General features: G+C 54.3%; 1 protein-coding gene across 4 annotated transcripts in view; it reads left to right on the forward strand.

Moving 5' to 3' along the window:
- FAT3 (FAT atypical cadherin 3) overlaps positions 1 to 16653 on the forward strand; it is a 362716-nt gene that overhangs the window by 299222 nt on the left and 46841 nt on the right. For all 4 annotated transcript variants that reach the window (XM_060179643.1, XM_060179646.1, XM_060179644.1 and 1 more), the window contains 2 exons: positions 1035 to 5108; positions 8359 to 8555. In XM_060179643.1, the coding sequence (XP_060035626.1) occupies positions 1035 to 5108; positions 8359 to 8555 (4271 nt within the window). The remainder of the gene's footprint in view (positions 1 to 1034; positions 5109 to 8358; positions 8556 to 16653) is intronic.

Consider the following 16653-nt stretch of genomic DNA (forward strand, 5'->3'; position numbering starts at 1 on the left):
CCTCAGCTTTCATGTTCCCTACTCTTTACCCATCTCTCGCTTTCCTCATCCTCAGTGTCCCACATTCCACACTGCAGGTCCAGGGAGAGGACCCTCCATTCCCCACTTGAATGTCTGGACTGCAGCTTCTGTCTCATGAGGGCTCTGCCTCAAGCTACGGGTGTCTGCACTGGCTCCATTGATCAGTAGTTTCCCTCTTCCTGGCAGCCTCTAGAATAGCCACCCAGTCAACAAGACTGTTAGAGACTGGAGCCACTGCCTTAAAACATGTCTCCAGCTTTGTGTCTGAGTGGGCTTGTGTGATTGGAGTGTGATGGAGAGGAAGAACAGTTGAGAACATCCTCAAAGTCCACAAAACAAGGACTGGAACGAATTCCCCACCACACACACACACACACACACACACACACACACACACACACACACATACACGTGTGCACACAGGGTTTGGAAAGAAGTTGTTTGGAGAAGGTGTAATAATACCAATTCCTGTGCTGGGCATTTCTTTTTCTTGTTACATTAAGAAAATGCTGCTCTGAGATGCTAAGGCTTGCTGGAAAGCTCATTCCAGTTGCTCTTAAATACCTCTCACAGAGAGGTCTCATGTCAGCATGAACCAGAATAAACAATAATCGCTGTCTGTGTCCAGTGAAGTCACTACTCAGGGAAAGTTAAGTTCTTCAGAAGGACTTCATTTTTTTTAATATTTATTTATTTATTTATTCCCTTTTGTTGCCCTTACTGTTTTTTATTGTTGTAGTTATTATTGTTGTCATCATTGTTGGATAGGACAGAGAGAAATGGAAGGGGAAGACAGAGGGGGGAGAGAAAGATAGACACCTGTAGACCTGCTTCACCTCCTGTGAAGCGACTCCCCTGCAGGTGGGAGCCGGGGGCTCAAACCGGGATTCTTACTCCGGTCCTTGCTCTTTGCGCCACGTGTGCTTAACCCGCTGTGCTACTGCCCAACTCCCATTCAGAAGGACTTTGATGACCTCACCGTAATTTGTTTCCCCACTGACTTTGTGTTGTAGGAAACACTGGGAACACATTTAGGATTGAGCCTGTGCTGGGCATTATCACTGTCTCCAAAGAGCCAGACATCACCTCCCAGGGGCAGTTTGTCCTGTCGGTGAAAGCCACAGACCAGGGCTCCCCGCCCATGTCAGCCACGGCCATCGTGCGCATCTCTGTCACCATGTCTGACAATGCACAGCCCAGGTTCACTCACAGAGACTACCAGGCAGAAGTCAGCGAGAATGTGGACGCTGGCATGTCCGTCATCCTCATCTCAGCTGTCAGCCAGTCCAGCCTCGTGTACGAGGTCAGGGATGGAAATGTCGGCAGCGCCTTCACCATAAACCCCTACTCAGGAGTCATCACCACACGCAAGGCCCTGGATTATGAGCGCACATCCTCCTACCAGCTCATCGTGCAGGCCACCAACATGGCGGGAATGGCTTCCAATGCCACTGTCAACATCCAGGTGGTGGATGAGAATGACAATGCCCCCGTGTTTCTCTGTGCTCAGTACTCAGGCCGCCTCAGTGAGGCCGCCCCAGTCAACAGCGTTGTCCGGAGTGCGGACAGCAATCCCCTTGTCATTAGAGCCACTGACGCCGACAGCAACCGGAATGCCCTGCTTGTGTACCAGATCGTGGAGTCCACGGCCAAAAAGTTCTTCACGGTGGATTCCAGCACCGGCGCAATCAGGACCATCGCAAACCTGGACCACGAAACCATTGCCCACTTCCACTTCCATGTGCACGTGAGAGACAGTGGTAGCCCCCAGCTGACAGCCGAGAGCCCCGTGGAGGTCAGCATTGAGGTGACGGATGTGAACGACAGCCCGCCAGCCTTCACCCAGGCTGTGTTTGAGTCTGTATTGCTGCTGCCCACCTGTGTTGGAGTGGAGGTGCTGAAGGTCAGTGCCACAGACCCCGACTCCGAGCTGCCCCCTGAGCTGACCTACAGCCTGGTGGAGGGCAGTGCTGGCCACTTTGTGATGGACTCCACAACGGGTGTGCTCACCGTGAAAGATAGCAGCCTCTCCAAAGACCACTACATGCTGGTCATAAGAGTGTCTGATGGGAAGTTCCACAGCACAGCCATGGCCAACATCTTGGTCAAGGAAGCCCTGGACAGTGGCCTCCACTTCACCCAGAACGTTTATTCCTCCTCCATCTCAGAGAACAGCACCAGCATAGCCAGGGTGGCAGTTGTCAACGCCATCGGAAACCACCTCAACGAACCCTTGAAATACAGCATCTTAAACCCAGGGGACAAGTTTAGGATAAAGCCGACCTCGGGCGTCATCGAGACCACCGGTGTGCCCTTCGACCGTGAAGAGCAGGAGCTATATGAGCTACTGGTGGAGGCCAGCCTGGAACTGGAACACCTGCGTGTGTCCAGGGTGGCTGTGAGGGTCACCGTGGAGGACATCAACGACAACAGCCCCATTTTCGTGGGCCTTCCCTACTATGCCGCTGTGCAGGTGGACGCCCAGCCCGGGACCCTCATCTACCGGGTCATGGCCATCGACCAGGACAGAGGCGCCAACGGAGAAGTGACCTATGCACTCCAGGACGACTACGGCCACTTTGAGATCCACCCACGCTCGGGGAATGTCATCTTAAAGGAGGTGTTCAGCTCAGACCTGTCCAACATGGAGTACGGTGTCACCGTGTTGGCCAGAGATGGTGGGAGCCCCTCTCTGTCCACCTCGGTAGAGCTGCCCATCACCATTGTCAACAAGGCCATGCCCGTGTTTGACAAGCCCTTCTACACAGCATCCATCAGCGAGGACGTCGGCGTGGACACCCCCATCCTGAGCATCAACGCCACCAGCCCAGAAGGCCAAGGGGTCATCTACGTCATTGTGGACGGGGACCTCTATAGGCAGTTCAGCGTGGACTTTGACACTGGTGTCCTGAAGGTCGCCAGCCCCTTGGACTATGAGATGGCTCCTGCCTACAAGCTGACAGTCAGAGCCAGCGACGCCCTGACTGGGGCCAGGGCTGAAGTTGCCGTGGATGTGCTGGTGAGCGACGTGAATGACAGCCCCCCAGTCTTTGACCAGCCCTCCTACAACACCACGCTGTCAGAGGCCTCACTCATCGGAACACCGGTCCTGCAGGTGGTATCCGTGGACGCGGACTCGGCAAACAACAGGCTGGTGCGCTACCAGATCATGCAGGACCCCGACAACAGCACGGACTACTTCCACATCGACAGCGCCAGCGGCCTGATCCTCACGGCCCGGGCACTAGACCACGAGCTGGTGCAGCGTTGCACCCTGAGAGTTCGTGCCACTGACGGTGGCTTCCCGCCCCTGAGCAGCGAGGTGCTAGTGCACATCTCCATCTCCGATGTGAACGACAATGCGCCCATCTTTAACCAGCTCCTCTATGAGTCCTATGTGAGCGAGCTGGCACCCCGAGGCCACTTTGTGACCTGCGTGCAGGCCTCCGACTCAGACACCGCCGACTCTGACCGGCTGGAGTACAGCATCCTCTCCGGGAACGACCGCACCAGCTTCCTGATGGACAGCAGGAGTGGGGTCATCACGCTGTCTGGCCACCGGAAGCAGCGCATGGAGCCCCTGTACAGCCTCAACGTGTCAGTGTCTGATGGGCTCTTCACCAGCACTGCTCAGGTGCACATCCGTGTCCTGGGAGCCAACCTCTATAGCCCTGCCTTTGCCCAGAGCACCTACGTCACGGAGGTGAGAGAGAACGCAGCCACCGGGACCAGGGTCATCCACGTCCGGGCCACAGACGGGGACCCCGGCCCCTACGGGCAGGTCAGCTACTCCATCATCAACGATGTTGCCAAGGACAGGTTCCTCATAGACAGCAATGGACAGGTGCTCACCACAGAGAGGCTGGACCGGGAGAACCCCCTGGAGGGAGACGTCAGCATCTTCCTGAGGGCCCTGGACGGCGGCGGGAGAGCCGCCTTCTGCACGGTGCGGGTGATTGTCCTAGACGAGAATGACAATGCCCCCCAGTTCCTCACCATGGAGTACAGAGCCAGTGTCCGGGCAGACGTGGGCAGGGGCCACCTGGTGACGCAGGTTCAAGCCACTGACCCCGACGACGGGGCCAATGCCCGGATCACCTACTCCCTGTACAGTGAGGCCTCTGTCTCAGTGGCTGACCTGCTGGAAATTGACCCTGACAATGGCTGGATGGTCACCAAGGGCAGCTTCCACCAGCTGAGAAACACAGTGCTGTCCTTCTTTGTCAAGGCTGTGGACGGGGGTGTCCCAGTGAGGCACGCCCTCATCCCAGTCTACATCCACGTCCTGCCCCCTGACACGCTCCTGCCCGCCTTCGCCCAGCCCCAGTACTCTTTCTCTGTGCCGGAGGACATGGCCATTGGGAGCACACTGGATGTGCTGCGGGTCTTGCCTGCCCAGAGTGTCAGGTTCAGCACCTTCAATGGTGAGCGGCCAGAAAACAACAGAGGGGCCGTCTTCATCATAGAGCAGGACACAGGCACCATCAAGCTGGATAAGCGCCTTGACCGCGAGGCCAGCCCCACTTTCCACTTCAAGGCGGCTGCCACCATGCCCCTGGACAAGGTGGACATCGTCCTCACCGTGGACATCGAGGTCAAGGTACTGGACCAGAATGACAACAGGCCCATCTTTGAGACCGCCAACTATGAGGCCATTGTGATGGAAGGCATGCCCGCAGGCACCAGGCTCACACAGGTCAGAGCGGTGGATGCAGACTGGGGGGCCAATGGGCAGGTCACCTACTCCCTGCATTCAGACACCCAGCCCGAGAGGGTGGCGGAAGCCTTCAGTATCGACAGCAACACGGGCTGGATCAGCACCCTCAAGGACCTGGACCATGAGATGGACCCTGCCTTCAGCTTCTCCGTGGTGGCCGCCGACCTTGGCGAGGCCTTCTCTCTCTCCTCCTCGGCCCTGGTCTCCGTCAGGGTGACGGACATCAATGACAATGCACCTGTCTTTGCCCAGGAGCTGTATCGAGGGAGCGTGAAAGAGAGCGACCCCCCGGGTGAAGTGGTGGCTGTCCTGAGCACGTGGGACAGAGACACATCCCACATCAACCGCCAAGTCAGCTACCACATCACAGGTAGGGCAGCTGGTGAGTGGGGCAGGCACCAGTCAGGGTGTGTGTCTGTTTACCCAAGCAGACTGCCCAGCTGGGAACCCTGTCCTTGGGCCACTTCTCAAGGTTGTTGTCTGAGGTTGAGGTAGATTGTAAAGACTGGCCTTGCTCTTATATGAGCAGGGCAGACAGAGAGAGACAGAGAGGTCAGAGGACTGCTCAGCTCCGGCCTAGGGTCATGGGAACTGAGCCAGAGACCTGTGAAGCTTCAGTGACGCAAGTCTCGTGCTCTGACACACTGAGCTATTTTCCAGCCTCAGCCTCCCTTTTATCATGTAAAAAGAAGTACAGTCAAATGCCTGAATTAAGGAAGTGAAAATGGATGGGGGGATATTAGCCAACAGACAGACCTTCTGCCTGAGGCTTTGAGGTCCCAGGTCAGTCCCCTGCACCACCATCAGCCAGAGCTGAGCAGGGCTCTAGGGAAATAATAATAGTAGTAAAATGGAGAAAGAAAAGAATGAAAATAAACACACACACACACACACACACATGCTGGAGGGCTTGCCCTGATGAAAAATCCCAAGTTACAGCCCTAAATCACAGAGAATTTCTGCTGGACCTCCATTTTCTTTCTTTTTTAAAATATTGTGTTTATTTTAATGAGAGAGATGCAGAGAGAAAGATACACAGAGACAGAGAGATAGAGAGACACCAGAGTCCTGCTCAGGTCTGGATCATGGCAGTGCTAGGGATTGAGCCTGGGACCTCAGAGCCTCAGACAAGAAAGGCTTTTGCAGAACCACTATGCTGTCTCCCCAACCTTACAACTCTGTCTTCTCAGGTTTTTTTTCTGTGTTTCCAGAGAGTAAATAGCAGTTAAGTAGGAAAGGCAAGAACCTTACAACTCTGTGTTCTCAAGTCTTTTTCTGTGTTTCCAGACAGGAAGTAGCAGTTGAGTAGTAAAGGAAAGTAAACGCTCCCAATGCGCCAGAATGTCCCATATGCTCAGAGAGGCCACAGACTGCACGTCACCCAGAAGGAGGGTGTCACCAGTAGAGTATTTGGGGTGACTGACCGGGAACCACCCAGAGAAGGATGGGATGACAGCAGTCAGTCTTTGGGAATTGTTAGGGTTTTTAAAGCCAATATTTTGATGTTTGGGATATTCAGAAGCAGAACATAAGCAAAGTGCCAAAAGATTTTAAAGAATCCATCAATACTTGTAGTCAGGTGACTTCCCTTTAGAAAAACTACATTATTCAAAGAGAAAAATGAATTAATTAGAATGCCCTGAGGACACAGAATCTGCTTAAGTATGTTAGTAGAAAAGTTAATTAATCACCGCAGAGCGGGATCTGCAGAGAGCCTGTCAGCATGGGGTTGCCTCACCCCCAGACGGAACAGGCTGTGTGCATTGGCCGCCAGCTCCTGGCGCTCCGCGGTTCTGCCAGGGACTGGTAGTAAGGTGGCACCGGGCTCAGACACGCAACTCAGGCATTCAGAGGTACACTCTCCTGTGTGAAAAAGAGCCACGGAGCTCTCAGCTTTAATTACTCAGCCCGCACATTCTCAGCAGCGAGCTACAGGGACTTTACCAAGGTAACGAGAGACACTGTCTGCAACTGCTCCTGTGAGCGGTGCCACCACCAGCTGACTTTAATTGGATTTAACTTTTACTCTTGGTATAACACAACTTGGCTGTGTGCCTCAGATGAACAAAGGGCCATTAATCATTTTATTAGCAAAAGATGGGCGGGGGCCTGCAGTCGGAGACCCTCTCCTGGAGAGGGGAGAGTCGTGGTTGCTGAAGACAGTTCAGTGAAGCAGAACCAATCCCAGCACTGATGAGGACCCTGCCTCCCCGCCTCCCCACCTCCCTACCCTGCTCTGTCACTGGGGGCCTTTGCTGGTGACAGCAGTGTCTCTGCCCCGCTGTGACATGCAGAGATGACTCCAGGCACTGATCAGTGCCCTCGGGATGGGGGCCGTCATTCCCAGTTGGAGCCAGGGGCATGGCGGGGTGCAGCCCTGGCTGCTCCTGCAGTCTTGCCGCTGGCCTGTCCATGTGTCCCAAGGGTGCTGTACCCTCTGAGGCCCCTGAAGGCCCCCCTCTGCCCCCACATGTGATCCAAGACATAGTCTAGCACTGGACTCTTCTGTTTCCACTAAGTCCCTTGAGGGACATTGCCTTTGTTCTCTGCTCCTCTCAGATGCTCTCTGTCCTATCAACTAAGAAAAAGAAAGAAAGGGAGAGAAGGAGAGAGAGAGGAAAGAATTGTTGCAGGAGCAGTGGATTCATTGTGCAGGGACCAAGCCCTAGTGATAACCCTGGTGGCAATAAATTTAAAAAAAGAAAAAAAGAAAACTCCTTGTCAGAAAGTAGCCCCTCTGCTAGCCAGCCAGGCATGCCAGGGTGACTCCTCACTGCAGTGTGAGCACTGGGGTCAGCTTTTCCCCTGCCCATGCCCCTGCCCTGCCCATCAACCTGGCATAACAGCTGGCTCAGTGCAGGGGGGATTCTGGTGGGACCCACACACAGCTGTCAATGGCCTGACTAGCTCCTCCACTCTCGCCAGCCACTTGTCCACCTTCCTCCATGCTGGGAGTGACATCCTTCCTCTTCCCAGTGAGAAGGTCATGTCCTCCTCCACCTCCTCCTCTTCCTGCCCCAGGCTCAGTGCTGAAGGTGGTGTTGCCTGCCTGCCTGACTGGCTGGCTGCCTGCCGTCAGCACTCAGCCTCCCAGACCACCCCTCCTCCCTCTCCTACTCCATATCACTTCTTCCCTTGGATCTCACTGCAGGTTTCTCTCCAAACTATTCCTAAGTGACCCCTCATTAGGATCATTTAGTACACTCCCCCAACCCCAAGAACTCCCGTTCTTGTCAGGAGAGGTATCAGTTAGAGAAGCCTTCATTAAGAGATTGTGTAGTGGAAGCATCCTTGACTGCGTAACCAACTGCTAATGAAACTGCCTTGGTAACAAGCAGCGAAGTGTAGTATAAGCTCTCTTGGGACAAGTGGAAAAGCAGTCAGAGCATTCCCAGAAGGGCAGTGAGTATTCAGAGTGGGAGTCTGATCATCCTGACGGGACTAAGCAGGACCCAGGCATCTCAGTTCTGAGTGCCTCTCTCCCCTTAGCAAGCTGATGTTTGACCTCCCACTGTGGTCAAGGATAGTTGTCGGGGATCCGGGCAACCCCACGCAGACCTCGTAGGGAGACTGGAGAGCAGAGCACCCACTTCACAGCTTCAGAACCCATTTCTCTGCAGGAGGGAACCCCCGAGGAAGGTTCGCCCTGGGGCTGGTGCAGAGCGAGTGGAAGGTCTACGTGAAGAGGCCTCTAGACAGAGAGGAGCAAGACCTTTACTTCCTCAACATCACCGCCACCGACGGGCTCTTTGTCACACAGGCCATGGTGGAAGTGAGCGTCAGTGACGTCAATGACAACAGCCCCGTATGCGACCAGGTGAGCACAGAGGGCTGGCCCTGAGGTCCTGTCTGGGTCCCTGGGTGGTGAGCCCCACTTGGGCAGAAGGGGCAGGCAGGACCTCAGAAAGGAAGCCGCTGCAGCAGCCAGGTGCTACACAGAGCCAAGAGGAAGTCCTGAGACTCAGCAGTGTTTAGGAATCCTGAAGAATCTCATGACTTACTTTGTCTAACTCACTGACTTCGTAAGTAGATGTGGTGCACCTGAAAGCACAAGTGGTCCTTCTGCAAGTCCCCACAGCTGGTGGTAAGGGGGGAGGGGAAACTTCTTGACAACTCTGAAAACAGCGCCCCCAGCAGGCCACACCTGGTCCCCATGCACTGTGACAGTACTCAGCCCTAGTTTCATTTCTACAACGTCAAGCCTCCAATAACTTACCTCACTGCTCCAAGCTTTTTTAGATAGAGAGGCAGAGAGGGAGAGAAGCCGGAACCCCAAGCCTTCCTCTAGTGCAGTGAGAGTTGGGCCCCTGCCTGGGACGCTGTCAAGCAGGTGACTCATCCAAGTCAGCTACTTAGCCAGCCACTGACTTCCCTTCCTTGCCATGTGGCACACTAAGGGACAGTACCAGTGCTGTGTAGTCTGCAAGAGTATGGCAAGAGAGTCAGTTCCTCCTGGTCTAGTGCTGCTAGTTGACCCATAAGCGACAGGGCTGCCTAAGGGACTCTGAGCAGAGGAAATACTTTGATGCATGTGCAGTGTCTTCCATGGGCCACAGCCTGTGCTTCCCACTTACATGAGCCTCACGGGTGCCCGGCACATGTAGGGGGTCATGGGAGGGGTAGGGTAGCAGGTAGACCACACTTCTGTGTGTTAGGCAGGCTGTGAGAAGCTGTCAGATAGACCACACTTCTGAGTGTTAGGAGGCAGGCTGTGGGTAAGCTGTCAGGTAGACCACACTTCTGAGTGTTAGGAGGTGTGCTGTGGGGAAGCTGTCAGGTAGACCATACTTCTGAGTGTTAGGAGGCAGGCTGTGGGGAAGCTGTCAGGTAGACCACACTTCTGAGGGTTAGGAAGTGTGCTGTGGGGAAGCTGTCAGGTCAACCACACTTCTGAGTGTTAGGAGGTGTGCTGTGGGGAAGCTGTCAGGTAGACCACACTTCTGAGTGTTAGGAGGCAGGCTGTGGGGAAGCTGTCAGGTAGACCACACTTCTGAGTGTTAGGAGGTGTGCTGTGGGGAAGCTGTCAGGTAGACCATACTGCTGAGTGTTAGGAGGTGTGCTGTAGGGAATCTGTCAGGTAGACCACACTTCTGTGTGTTAGGAGGTGTGCTGTGGGGAAGCTGTCAGGTAGACCACACTTCTGAGTGTTAGGCGGCAGGCTGTGGGTAAGCTGTCAGGTAGACCACACTTCTGAGTGTTAAGAGGTGTGCTGTGGGTAAGCTGTCAGGTAGACCACACTTCTGAGTGTTAGAAGGCAGGCTGTGGGGAAGCTGTCAGGTAGACCATACTTCTGAGTGTTAGGAGGCAGGCTGTGGGGAAGCTGTCAGGTAGACAACACTTCTGAGTGTTAGGAGGTGTGCTGTGGGGAAGCTGTCAGGTCGACCACACTTCTGAGTGTTAGGAGGTGTGCTGTGGGGAAGCTGTCAGGTAGATCACACTTCTGAGTGTTAGGAGGCAGGCTGTGGGGAAGCTGTCAGGTAGACCACACTTCTGAGTGTTAGGAGGCAGGCTGTGGGGAAGCTGTCAGGTAGACCATACTTCTGAGTGTTAGGAGGTGTGCTGTAGGGAATCTGTCAGGTAGACCACACTTCTGTGTGTTAGGAGGTGTGCTGTGGGGAAGCTGTCAGGTAGACCACACTTCTGAGTGTTAGGCGGCAGGCTGTGGGTAAGCTGTCAGGTAGACCACACTTCTGAGTGTTAAGAGGTGTGCTGTGGGGAAGCTGTCAGGTAGACCACACTTCGGAGTGTTAGAAGGCAGGCTGTGGGGAAGCAGTCAGGTAGACCATACTTCTGAGTGTTAGGAGGCAGGCTGTGGGGAAGCTGTCAGGTAGACCACACTTCTGAGTGTTAGGAGGTGTGCTGTGGGGAAGCTGTCAGGTAGACCACACTTCTGAGTGTTAGGAGGCAGGCTGTGGGTAAGCTGTCAGGTAGACCACACTTCTGAGTGTTAGGAGGTGTGCTGTGGGGAAGCTGTCAGGTAGACCACACTTCTGAGTGTTAGGCGGCAGGCTGTGGGTAAGCTGTCAGGTAGACCACACTTCTGAGTGTTAGGAGGTGTGCTGTGGGGAAGCTGTCAGGTAGACCATACTTCTGAGTGTTAGGAGGCAGGCTGTGGGGAAGCTGTCAGGTAGACCACACTTCTGAGTGTTAGGAGGTGTGCTGTGGGGAAGCTGTCGGGTAGACCACACTTCTGAGTGTTAGGAGGCAGGCTGTGGGGAAGCTGTCAGGTAGACCACACTTCTGAGTGTTAGGAGGTGTGCTGTGGGGAAGCTGTCAGGTAGACCATACTTCTGAGTGTTAGGAGGTGTGCTGTAGGGAATCTGTCAGGTAGACCACACTTCTGTGTGTTAGGAGGCAGGCTGTGGGGAAGCTGTCAGGTAGACCACACTTCTGAGTGTTAGGCGGCAGGCTGTGGGTAAGCTGTCAGGTAGACCACACTTCTGAGTGTTAAGAGGTGTGCTGTGGGGAAGCTGTCAGGTAGACCACACTTCTGAGTGTTAGAAGGCAGGCTGTGGGGAAGCTGTCAGGTAGACCATACTTCTGAGTGTTAGGAGGCAGGCTGTGGGGAAGCTGTCAGGTAGACCACACTTCTGAGTGTTAGGAGGCAGACTGTGGGTAAGCTGTCAGGTAGACCACACTTCTGAGTGTTAGGAGGTGTGCTGTGGGGAAGCTGTCAGGTAGACCACACTTCTGAGTGTTAGGAGGCAGACTGTGGGGAAGCTGTCAGGTAGACCACACTTCTGCGTGTTTGGAGGCAGGCTGTGGGGAAACTGTCAGGTAGACCATACTTCTGAGTGTTAGGAGGTGTGCTGTGGGGAAGCAATCAGGTAGACCATACTTCTGAGTGTTAGGAGGTGTGCTGTGGGGAAGCTGTCAAGTCGACCACACTTCAGTGTTAGGAGGCAGGCTGTGGGGAAGCTGTCAGGTAGACCACAGTTCTGAATGTTAGGAGGCAGGCTGTGGGGAAGCTGTCAGGTAGACCACACTTCTGTGTGTTAGGAGGTGTGCTGTGGGGAAGCTGTCACGTAGACCATACTTCTGAGTGTTAGAAGGCAGGCTGTGGGAAGCTGTCAGATAGACCACACTTCTGAGTGTTAGGAGGTGTGCCGTGGGGAAGCTGTCAGGTAGACCACACCTGAGTGTTAGAAGGTGTGCTGTGGGGAAGCTGTCTGGTAGACCACACTTCAGTGTTAGGAGGCAGGCTGTGGGGAAGCTGTCAGGTAGACCATACTTCTGAGTGTTAGTAGGCAAGCTGTGGGGAAGCTGTCAGGTAGACCACACTTCTGAGTGTTAGAAGGCAGGCTGTGGGGAAGCTGTCAGGTAGACCATACTTCTGAGTGTTAGGAGGCAGGCTGTGGGGAAGCTGTCAGGTAGACCACACTTCTGAGTGTTAGGAGGTGTGCTGTGGGGAAGCTGTCAGGTAGACCACACTTCTGAGTGTTAGGAGGCAGGCTGTGGGTAAGCTGTCAGGTAGACCACACTTCTGAGTGTTAGGAGGTGTGTTGTGGGGAAGCTGTCAGGTAGACCACACTTCTGAGTGTTAGGAGGCAGACTGTGGGGAAGCTGTCAGGTAGACCACACTTCTGCGTGTTAGGAGGCAGGCTGTGAGGAAGCTGTCAGGTAGACCATACTTCTGAGTGTTAGGAGGTGTGCTGTGGGGAAGCAGTCAGGTAGACCATACTTCTGAGTGTTAGGAGGCAGGCTGTGGGGAAGCTGTCAGGTAGACCACACTTCTGAGTGTTAGGAGGTGTGCTGTGGGGAAGCTGTCAAGTCGACCACACTTCTGACTGTTAGGAGGCAGGCTGTGGGGAAGCTGTCAGGTAGACCACACTTCAGTGTTAGCAGGCGTGCTGTGGGGAATCTGTCAGGTAGACCACACTTCTGTGTGTTAGGAGGTGTGCTGTGGGTAAGCTGTCAGGTAGACCACACATCTGAGTATTAGGAGGCAGGCTGTGGGGAAGCTGTCAGGTAGACCACAGTTCTGAATGTTAGGAGGCAGGCTGTGGGGAAGCTGTCAGGTAGACCACACTTCAGTGTTAGGAGGCAGGCTGTGGGGAATCTGTCAGGTAGACCATACTTCTGTGTGTTAGGAGGTGTGCTGTGGGTAAGCTGTCAGGTAGACCATACTTCTGAGTATTAGGAGGCAGGCTGTGGGGAAGCTGTCAGGTAGACCACAGTTCTGAATGTTAGGAGGCAGGCTGTGGGGAAGCTGTCAGGTAGACCACACTTCTGTGTGTTAGGAGGTGTGCTGTGGGAAGCTGTCAGGTAGACCACACTTCTGTGTGTTAGGAGGTGTGCTGTGGGGAAGCTGTCAGGTAGACCATACTTCTGAGTGTTAGAAGGCAGGCTGTTGGAAGCTGTCAGATAGACCACACTTCTGAGTGTTAGGAGGTGTGCTGTGGGGAAGCTGTCTGGTAGACCACACTTCAGTGTTAGGAGGTGTGCTGTGGGGAAGCTGTCAGGTAGACCACACTTCTGAGTGTTAGGAAGCAGGCTGTGGGGAAGCTGTCAGGTACACCACACTTCTGAGTGTTAGGAGGTGTACTGTGGGGAAGCTGTCAGGTAGACCACACTTCTGAGTGTTAAGAGGTGTGCTGTGGGGAAGCTGTCAGGTAGACCACACTTCTGAGTGTTAGGAGGTGTGCTGTGGGGAAGCTGTCAGGTAGACCATACTTCTGAGTGTTAGGAGGCAGGCTGTGGGGAAGCTGTCAGGTAGACCACACTTCTGAGTGTTAGGAGGTGTGCCGTGGGGAAGCTGTCAGGTAGACCACACCTGAGTGTTAGAAGGTGTGCTGTGGGGAAGCTGTCAGGTAGACCACACTTCTGTGTGTTAGGAGGTGTGCTGTGGGGAAGCTGTCAAGTAGACCATACTTCTGATTGTTAGGAGGCAGGCTGTGGGGAAGCTGTCAGGTAGACCACACTTCTGAGTGTTAGGAGGCGTGCTGTGGGGAAGCTGTCAGGTAGACCACACTTCTGAGTGTTAGGAGGCAGGCTGTGGGGAAGCTGTCAGGTAGACCACACTTCTGAGTGTTAGGAGGCAGACTGTGGGGAAACTGTCAGGTAGACCATACTTCTGAGTGTTAGGAGGTGTGCTGTGGGGAAGCTGTCAGGTAGACCATACTTCTGAGTGTTAGAGGGCAGGCTGTGGGGAAGCTGTCAGGTAGACCACACTTCTGTGTGTTAGGAGGTGTGCTGTGGTGAAGCTGTCAGGTCGACCACACTTCTGAGTGTTAGGAGGTGTGCTGTGGGGAAGCAGTAAGGTAGACCATACTTCTGAATGTTAGGAGGCAGGCTGTGGGGAAGCTGTCAGGTAGACCACACTTCTGAGTGTTAGGAGGTGTGCTGTGGGGAAGCTGTCAAGTCGACCACACTTCTGAGTGTTAGGCAGGCTGTGGGGAAGCTGTCAGGTAGACCACACTTCAGTGTTAGGAGGCGTGCTGTGGGGAATCTGTCAGGTAGACCACACTCCTGAGTGTTAGGAGGTGTGCTGTGGGGAAGCAGTCAGGTAGACCATACTTCTGAGTGTTAGGAGGCAGGCTGTGGGGAAGCTGTCAGGTAGACCACACTTCTGAGTGTTAGGCGGCAGGCTGTGGGTAAGCTGTCAGGTAGACCACACTTCTGAGTGTTAAGAGGTTTGCTGTGGGGAAGCTGTCAGGTAGACCACACTTCTGAGTGTTAGAAGGCAGGCTGTGGGGAAGCTGTCAGGTAGACCATACTTCTGAGTGTTAGGAGGCTGGCTGTGGGGAAGCTGTCAGCTAGACCACACTTCTGAGTGTTAGGAGGTGTGCTGTGGGGAAGCTGTCAGGTAGACCACACTTCTGAGTGTTAGGAGGCAGGCTGTGGGTAAGCTGTCAGGTAGACCACACTTCTGAGTGTTAGGAGGTGTGCCGTGGGGAAGCTGTCAGGTAGACCACACTTCTGAGTGTTAGGAGGCAGACTGTGGGGAAGCTGTCAGGTAGACCACACTTCTGCGTGTTTGGAGGCAGGCTGTGGGGAAGCTGTCAGGTAGACCATACTTCTGAGTGTTAGGAGGTGTGCTGTGGGGAAGCAGTCAGGTAGACCATACTTCTGAGTGTTAGGAGGCAGGCTGTGGGGAAGCTGTCAGGTAGACCACACTTCTGAGTGTTAGGAGGTGTGCTGTGGGGAAGCTGTCAGGTAGACCACACTTCTGAGTGTTAGGAGGCAGGCTGTGGGGAAGCTGTCAGGTAGACCACACTTCAGTGTTAGGAGGCGTGCTGTGGGGAATCTGTCAGGTAGACCACACTTCTGAGTGTTAGGAGGTGTGCTGTGGGGAAGCAGTCAGGTGGACCATACTTCTGAGTGTTAGGAGGCAGGCTGTGGGGAAGCTGTCAGGTAGACCACACTTCTGAGTGTTAGGCGGCAGGCTGTGGGTAAGCTGTCAGGTAGACCACACTTCTGAGTGTTAAGAGGTGTGCTGTGGGGAAGCTGTCAGGTAGACCACACTTCTGAGTGTTAGAAGGCAGGCTGTGGGGAAGCTGTCAGATAGACCATACTTCTGAGTGTTAGGAGGCAGGCTGTGGGGAAGCTGTCAGCTAGACCACACTTCTGAGTGTTAGGAGGTGTGCTGTGGGGAAGCTGTCAGGTAGACCACACTTCTGAGTGTTAGGAGGCAGGCTGTGGGGAAGCTGTCAGGTAGACCACACTTCTGAGTGTTAGGAGGTGTGCTGTGGGGAAGCTGTCAGGTAGACCACACTTCTGAGTGTTAGGAGGCAGACTGTGGGGAAGCTGTCAGGTAGACCACACTTCTGAGTGTTAGGAGGTGTGCTGTGGGGAAGCTGTCAAGTCGACCACACTTCTGAGTGTTAGGAGGCAGGCTGTGGGAAGCTGTCAGATAGACCACACTTCTGAGTGTTAGGAGGTGTGCCGTGGGGAAGCTGTCAGGTAGACCACACCTGAGTGTTAGAAGGTGTGCTGTGGGGAAGCTGTCTGGTAGACCACACTTCAGTGTTAGGAGGCAGGCTGTGGGGAAGCTGTCAGGTAGACCATACTTCTGAGTGTTAGTAGGCAAGCTGTGGGGAAGCTGTCAGGTAGACCACACTTCTGAGTGTTAGGAGCTGTACTGTGGGGAAGCTGTCAGGTAGACCACACTTCTGAGTGTTAGGAGGTGTACTGTGGGGAAGCTGTCAGGTAGACCACACTTCTGTGTGTTAGGAGGTGTGCTGTGGGAAGCTGTCAGATAGACCACACTTCTGAGTGTTAGGAGGCAGGCTGTGGGTAAGCTGTCAGGTAGACCACACTTCTGAGTGTTAGGAGGTGTGCTGTGGGGAAGCTGTCAGGTAGACCACACTTCTGAGTGTTAGGAGGTGTGCTGTGGGGAAGCTGTCAGGTAGACCACACTTCTGAGTGTTAGGAGGTGTGCTGTGGGTAAGCTGTCAGGTAGACCATACTTCTGAGTGTTAGGAGGCAGGCTGTGGGGAAGCTGTCAGGTAGACCACACTTCTGAGTGTTAGGAGGTGTGCCGTGGGGAAGCTGTCAGGTAGACCACACCTGAGTGTTAGGAGGTGTGCTGTGGGGAAGCTGTCAGGTAGACCACACTTCTGCGTGTTAGGAGGCAGGCTGTGGGGAAGCTGTCAGGTAGACCACACTTCTGAGTGTTAGGAGGCAGGCTGTGGGGAAGCTGTCAGGTAGACCACACTTCTGCGTGTCAGGAGGCAGGCTGTGGGGAAGCTGTCAGGTAGACCACACTTCTGCGTGTCAGGAGGCAGGCTGTGGGGAAGCTGTCAGGTAGACCACACTTCTTAGTGTTAGAAGGCGGGCTGTGGGTAAGCTGTCAGGTAGACCACACTTCTGAGTGTTAGGAGGTGGGCTGTGGGGAAGCTCAGTCAGGTAAGCTCTCTTTCTGGAGCTGTCTAGATGCTGAATTGGCTTTGCCTAATAGGGCTCTGCAACTTACT

This window comes from Erinaceus europaeus, chromosome 20, assembly GCF_950295315.1.
Source record: "Erinaceus europaeus chromosome 20, mEriEur2.1, whole genome shotgun sequence".
Lineage (NCBI taxonomy): Eukaryota > Metazoa > Chordata > Mammalia > Eulipotyphla > Erinaceidae > Erinaceus > Erinaceus europaeus.